The sequence below is a fragment of the Malus sylvestris genome, chromosome 10, assembly GCF_916048215.2.
Source record: "Malus sylvestris chromosome 10, drMalSylv7.2, whole genome shotgun sequence".
Taxonomy (NCBI): domain Eukaryota; kingdom Viridiplantae; phylum Streptophyta; class Magnoliopsida; order Rosales; family Rosaceae; genus Malus; species Malus sylvestris.
Window position 1 is genome coordinate 12,885,478 of NC_062269.1, and position 7,073 is coordinate 12,892,550.

The following is a 7,073-nucleotide window of genomic DNA, read 5'->3' on the forward strand; positions in this document are numbered from 1 at the left end:
GGTAGAGGAGAAAATGGGCGTAGTACGTTTCTGGGGTTCTGAGTGTCTAACATTTCTTGAGGAGTCACCAAGCGTATTTATAGGCCTTGTAAAGTCAATCCACATCATCTGACATTCCCCTGAGTCGTCGGGGACATTGCAGGCCAGCAAGGGGACTAGTATGCCACGTCAAGGAAGTAAAATTTGTCTCTTCCACATCATGGGCGGAAGGCGTAGCCACACCAGTAGGCATAGTCTAACACTTGATGTGGGCGAGATGGTACTGCGCAGTCTAGGTAGGACAATCTAGCACCTGAGTAAAGACGGCTGGCTAAGTCCGTACTCCGAAGTCGCCAGGAGTGCTTTGACCACGGATACGGGATTGATTACTTTTGTTCACACCGGGAACCACCTGATTAGATCATTCCCCCATGTGGCAGTACTTGGCCTTCTCTTTTCGCCGAGTTAGTCCTGCAGAGTGAGCGTGCACGGCTATCACTCTAGGGAGGTGGTATTTTGGTTCTTACAAATGTCATCGCGGTTGATCACTAGTGGCCAGCGCTCTAGCTTAGCTTCTCGTCAGAATGACCCGGCGACAGAATTGCCCAGCAACACCCAAGCGACCACTCCCAAATCGACTGCCGACCAGTACATCTGATGCATCGGGGAGGATGCTCCAACCTACCTACCCTGTTGACGCTGCGATGCCGATTCGGCAGCAGTGTACATGGAGGGAGATGAGAACTCCCAACCGGAAAGAAGACCAAAGTGCGAATGAGAGAAAAATTTCAAACCTTAGAGAACTCCCAACAATAAGCTGGAGAGAGAGAGAGAGAGAGAGCAGCTACTTCGATTCAAACCTTAGAGAATGAGAGAGTCTGATTATTGCTAAGAAAAACATTGACGGCCAAGATTAAATCTCAACTGGTCCAACTGTTATCAATTTTTAAAATTTAATTCAAATATATCTATATATTTATATTTTAACTTTCAATTCAGTTTGGAATGAAATCCTACTTCTGTTAATTATAGTATTTATTTAATGGTATAAAATTATTAAATTAATATTTTTCTTATTGTATAACGGATTACCCATGTATATAGCTAGAACGACTCATATTTTAACAGGTGCTTATCGGATTACCCTATAATGACTCAATTCATTATCTATCGACCCGAAACCTGTTAATTTCTTGTCGGGATACCGGATCGTGTCAGAAATTGACAAGCCTATGCAGTGTGTATATATAATTATTGGCTAATAGTTCATTACTTTAATCACAAGCCTAAGAGCATAAACTAAAACATGAAAAGGAAAAATGGAATTTCAGAAAAATAAAGATTCCGGACTGTTGTACCATCTTCCGCAACAGGGCCAATTAAAAGGCTGTAACAACATACTGTCACAAAAGATACATTAAAGTAGCGCTCATGCAAATGCTAAAGCAAACAGGGAAGATAATCTAAGCATGCAAAATTGTGGTTCAAGAAACAGGAGTATATGCACTTTGAAGGTTTACATGTTGTAGTCGTCAAGTCCCAGATCCCTCAATGCATCGGTAGCGGCTTCATTACAACTTACATGGTTTTGCTTGGCCATCCTTATGTGTTTCTCGATACCGCTATTGAGCAGAATAGTTCTGTGAAGTGAAAAAATTGATATCACAAGAGTTGGGTATAATGGAAAAACCACAGCAAAAAACAATGCCATGCATGATATGAGAAAAAAGATGTGACACTGAAAACGAAAAGACGGGAAGAGAAACTGTAACAGGGAGTGAGATGGATTTATAACAAAAAGACTTGCCTGTTGGCTGCGTTTCTTGAGACAAGATTCCGAATCATGAGACAGGAATTCCTCTGCATTTGCTGTGCCGCAGGGAACTTCTGCATAGATTGGAGGGCAAGTTCTCCAGCCCCAGCTTCAATGGCAATGGCTGCATTGTCTGGGGACCTTAAGGAGAGTACAGAAATAACAGCCATAATCTGAACCATAACGGAAAGAATCAATGCGAAGATTGAGCAATAGAACAAATGTCTGTATCAACTGCAAATCACAGTTAGAATTAGCAGTTTGGGAAATCATTTCAACATTATGCTTTCGCAAGGATCTCATCACTGAAAATATTTTGTTCAGCATTCTTCCATATTAAAAGTCAAACAAAGACACAACATTTTCTTGCTAACAAGAATGTAACTCTGCCATATCATTAAAGTCATCCAATCAACTTACAGTGACACTATAAAAACCTAAAATGCAACAGTTGAAAGATCAGATGAATACAGAATGCAACAGTTAGAAGTATTCAGAAAAATACAGCTAACATCTAGCGATACTACCACATAAACTGAGAATTTCCCTTGAACAGAAACCTCAGCCCCATAATGTGTTCAAAAGTATGCAAATTCAATGTGAAAAAATTGTGGTTCCTTACCTCTTGAAGGACAGAAGGGTCATCAAAAAATCTAGATGACAGTTTCATTAGCCTATCCATACCCTTCTTCTCAACAATGGCATTCTTATTTGCGTCACTTCCTGCCAACTAAAACACAATAATGCATAAGAGGCACTAAAATGCTTCACCAGAAAGTAACACCAATAATTTTCTAAGTAGCACGAGTAAATGATAACGAATGTATTTACTCACACGAATTGTGGTTCAAGAGTTCTACATAAAACCTTAGAAGATAGAGTTGAAATTTAAAACATTCAATTTTGGATTCAAAAGCTAAATAGTAAGCCAATTCACATGCAAATGATAAGTGTGATTTAGACCTTGCAGAGCAAAGAACAGCAAACTTTAGCAACAGTTTTGTTGCCTTGTTCACTACTGTCATCAATACATAAGAGAACTGCATCAATTCCACCATTTTCGGCAATGGATGTACATATTTCATCCTGTGGAAAATTGAAGACCAATAAATAACAGAATTAGAACAAGAAAATATTCAGCGTACAAAATACTACATTAGTTGTTAGTAAATTTCCATATCATTCAGACACATTTTCCAGTCATAAGTCAAACCGATAAAAGAACAAAAAGGACATATAGGGTGAAAATAATGAATTGATTAACTGATCTTATAACAAAGTCTAACACACAAGTCAGAATGTTTCACACTGACTGAACATTAAAACTATGAAGGCCAAACAGTCATTATTAAAACATCAACTCTTATTTTGTATCCCATCAGATTACAAAAGTCTTACATTGACAGCGACAGCCTTTAAAGCAATGCTTGCTGAAACAAGACTAGATGAGCTAAGCCCCCCACGTACTGATTCAACCAGAGCTCCAGCAATTCCAATTTTGGCAAAGTTCCGCGCATAACCATAAACCTGAATTTTGCATTCACAGTCATGTTATAAACACTTGAATGAAAAGGTTCCATAAAGAAGCTTCTGGATATCTAATCATCAACTATCGCTCAATTCATTTATGTTTATTACAGTTCTACATTTGAGACAAAAAAATTAAATTGCTGGAATTTTGCAATAAACCTCAACTTACTTGTGAAGCCAAAACACGATTATCATCAGGTGTTAAGAGAACCCGTATAGCATCATACAAACTCTCAATGCTGACTTCCCTTTTTACACTCAATACTTGCAGAATAAGCTCATCAATCTTCAACTCCATGAATAACTCCTTTATGACCTCATTACTCGTTGCAGCCGCAGCAACGACAGAAAAACCACTACTCACTATGTCAATATTCTCAAATCCATCAGTTAGAATACCCACCAAAATCTTTGGTCCACCACTTGCCCTAAATGCTTCTCGACTTTGCAAATCTACAAATCAACAAAAATCCAGAAAATTATACACAACTCATGCAACGTCTTAGAAAGACTTCATGAGAAACCAAAGAAGCAAGATAGACTGTCCATCATACCATGTAGCAATGAAGCCAATGCCCTCAACGCCAAAAAGACAGCGCGTAAGCACCCGATCTCAATCTTAGAACATATAGAACAAACTATTTCAACCCCTCCATTTCTAGAAGCTATTGCTGCATTCCCAGAACCTTCGGCTTTACAGAGCTCGGTAAGTTTATCAAGTAAATCCACAATTACATCGCCAATTTGACTGTTTGGACTAGAATTCAACTGACTCAATCTATCCAAGCACTGTAACACAGGATTGTCTTTAACACTACCCTCTCCGGGGACGCAGGTCACGATCCCTGCCAAACACAAGAACCAAAATTTACATATCAAAACGAAACAAATGCTGCATTCATCAAATGGGTTCTGTTTGGTTTCCGAGAAAATACGGGAATACAAATTGCAGCAATCTCTCTGTTTTCTCTTACTTTTTCTACAAAACGAATCGCATTGGGGGATTTGGGGGTGTAAGAGAGAAGAGTACCGGAGAGATCGACGCCCTGGAGAGTTAGGGTTTGGATGGCGTCTTCGAGGGCCTCGGTGGGGTCCATGCCGAGATCTTCCATGTTCTCCTTCACCACCTCGTCGAAGGCCTCCTGAGAGATCGTACGGGCGGCGTTCTTCGGTGGGCCCATCTCTGCAGTCTCCGGCACCGTCCGATCGCACTGGGTTGTGGTGGTGCCTGGGATGGATGATGGTAGTAGAGTTCTGGAGAGTTGAGAGTGGAGAGAGTGGGTGGCGAAAGGCAGCGCGCCGATTTGAAAACGAGGGATGGTCTGAGATTTGATTTGAGGGTTACTCGTCTGTCATCAAACTCTGCACACAGCCAATTATGTCATCCCACCTGTCACTAAAATTATTGGGTGTTTAAATAAATATAATTTTTACGTTCTCATTTTCTTCTCTTTCATTTTTTTCTCTAGCCCTGTAATTTTATTTGGGGTGTGATATTCACACACCCCATTTTACTTTTCACATATCTTTTTAATTTTCGTCTGTTAGATCGAATGAATTGAAAAAAATCAACGGACATAAATTATCAAGAAGTGTGTGAGAAGTAAAATGGGATGTGTGAATAGCACACCCCTTTTATTTTTGTCAAACAATAGATAAATACACACAAAACAATTTGATTGGGACTAGGGATGGGCAACGGTTATGGCGGGCGGGTAACCGCGGTTATTTACCCATAACCATTTATGCTCATACCCGCATAATCGTTTACCCGTTAGATAATTACCTAAACGGTTATACCCATACCCATAATCGTTTATAAACGGTTAACCATACCCATAACCGCATACCCATTTAATCGTAACTGTTTAATACCCGTTTACCCATTTACCATTTTTAACCTGTTTATCTTCTTTATTTTTACCATTACCCCTTTTTCACCCGTCTACATGATTTTTAACAACTTGAAAATTAATAAAAAAATGTCATAATTTTCTTTTTTTTGACAATTAAACACCGTTATAGGTACATTCATCGTACATTTCCGTATTTTAATTTTTTAAGTCCTTATACCATTCCAATAATTGAAATAATAGTTTACTGACGATATTTTTAACTATTACCAATGAAGGTAAATATAATATTTGTTAAGTATTATTGGGTTACAAAAATTGTTTAGGAGACATTTCTGTCAATTTCACGGTTACCCGCAAGGAATTTAAATTAATTTAGCGAATTCCTTGATGATGAGAATCATCATTCCTGTAGCAGTGTTATTGAGAGAAGAATCGATGAATTTCTTGCTAATTCATTGGGTGCTAAGTATTATTGGATCGAGAACATGGTTTGTGTTAGTTTTACATATATAAAATAAATGGGTAAACGGTTACCCGTTTATAATCGCAGTTAATACTCATAACCGTCCATTTAAATTTCATGGGTAAACGGTTATACCCATAACCGTTTATTTATCTAAACGGTTACCCATAACCGTAACCGTTTAATTTAAATGAACGGGTAACCATGGTTACCCATAACCAAGGAAGAAAATATCGGTAATATCGGAAATATCGGTAGTCCGAAAACACGGAAATATCGATGGAAATATCGGGATAATATCGATATCGATAAAAATTACATGGAAACCACGGAAATTGTAAGAAAAACTTGGAAATTTTTAATGAAACTTTGTAGGATGTTTATTTAGTCAATTATCTATTAGTTTATCACAAAAAATTGGAAGGAAATGCATTGCATGATGGATTTAACTGATTTAAGTTGATTATATAGCGAGCTGGCAAACATTGTGAGTGTAGAAAATATGTAGTAATTAATGAAAGAAGTTTAAACACACCATAATCATTTATATATAATTAATTAGTACAATATTTGGAGGTTTTATTTAGGATATTAAAAAAAAAAAAGGGAAGTGAATAAAATGATGAAGAATAATGTGCCGAATTTGACAATTTAAATTTCTTACACATAAGCATGCGTCTAGGCGTTGAAGTTCCAAATTATAGTATATCAATTAACGATTGAAAATCAATACATTGAATAAGATTAAACTTTAATTTGGATGCCGATTATGTTTTTTCAACTTGATATAAAGTAAAAGTATTGAATTTTGGAAGCTAGGAGTGTGTCAATTGAATTTTGGCTGACGTGCAAGGTATCAATCTCTTCGTCTCTTCGAGGGCTACAACTTTCCTTTTTGTTTCACTCAATTTCGTTGCGTATTGAAAAAGTTATACTCATTTGAATCTTACCCAGTTTCCGGCGACCTCAGTAGATTTCGAGGCAATTTCCGGCCAAACCACAACGAGTCAGACGTCGTGTGAGGTACCATTCTCTTCGCCTCTTCGAGGGCTACAACTTTCCTTTTTGTTTCACTCAATTTCGTTGCGTATTGAAAAAGTTATACTCATTTGAATCTTACCCAGTTTCCGACGACCTCAGCGACCTCAGTGACTTTCGAGGCATTTTCCGGCCAAACCACTACGATTCAGACATCGTGTGAGGTACCATTCTCTTCGTCTCTTCGAGGGCTACAACTTTCCTTTTTGTTTCACTCAATGTCGTTGCGTATTGAAAAAGTTATACTCATTTGAATCTTACCCAGTTTCCGACGACCTTAGCGACCTCAGTGACTTTCGAGGCATTTTCCGGCCAAACCACTACGATTCAGACATCGTGTGAGGTACCATTCTCTTCGTCTCTTCGAGGGCTACAACTTTCGTTTTTGTCTTGC

At 38.2% G+C, this 7,073-nt stretch overlaps 1 protein-coding gene across 1 annotated transcript; it reads right to left on the bottom strand.

The window, feature by feature from the left end:
- Window positions 1-1,279: 1,279 nt before the first annotated feature.
- Window positions 1,280-4,662, bottom strand: LOC126586153 (uncharacterized). Its single transcript, XM_050250856.1, has 8 exons — window positions 4,353-4,662; window positions 3,877-4,167; window positions 3,492-3,775; window positions 3,191-3,319; window positions 2,756-2,878; window positions 2,415-2,522; window positions 1,787-1,965; window positions 1,280-1,619 (listed from the first exon to the last, which is right to left on the bottom strand). The coding sequence occupies exons 1-8, from the start codon at window positions 4,501-4,503 to the stop codon at window positions 1,496-1,498; spliced, it is 1,389 nt and encodes a 462-aa protein (XP_050106813.1). The 5' UTR covers window positions 4,504-4,662; the 3' UTR covers window positions 1,280-1,495.
- Window positions 4,663-7,073: the final 2,411 nt, after the last annotated feature.

What these genes read in the sequence shown, in the direction of transcription:
- LOC126586153 (XM_050250856.1), bottom strand. Translation starts at nt 4,503, where the DNA reads ATGGGCCCACCGAAGAACGCCGCCCGTACGATCTCTCAGGAGGCCTTC. An exon ending in TAAAGGCTGTCGCTGTCAAT is followed by an intron (nt 2,879 to 3,190) that starts GTAAGACTTTTG and finishes AATTTTCCACAG; the next exon opens with GATGAAATATGTACATCCAT. An exon ending in ACCCTTCTGTCCTTCAAGAG is followed by an intron (nt 1,966 to 2,414) that starts GTAAGGAACCAC and finishes GTTATGGTTCAG; the next exon opens with ATTATGGCTGTTATTTCTGT.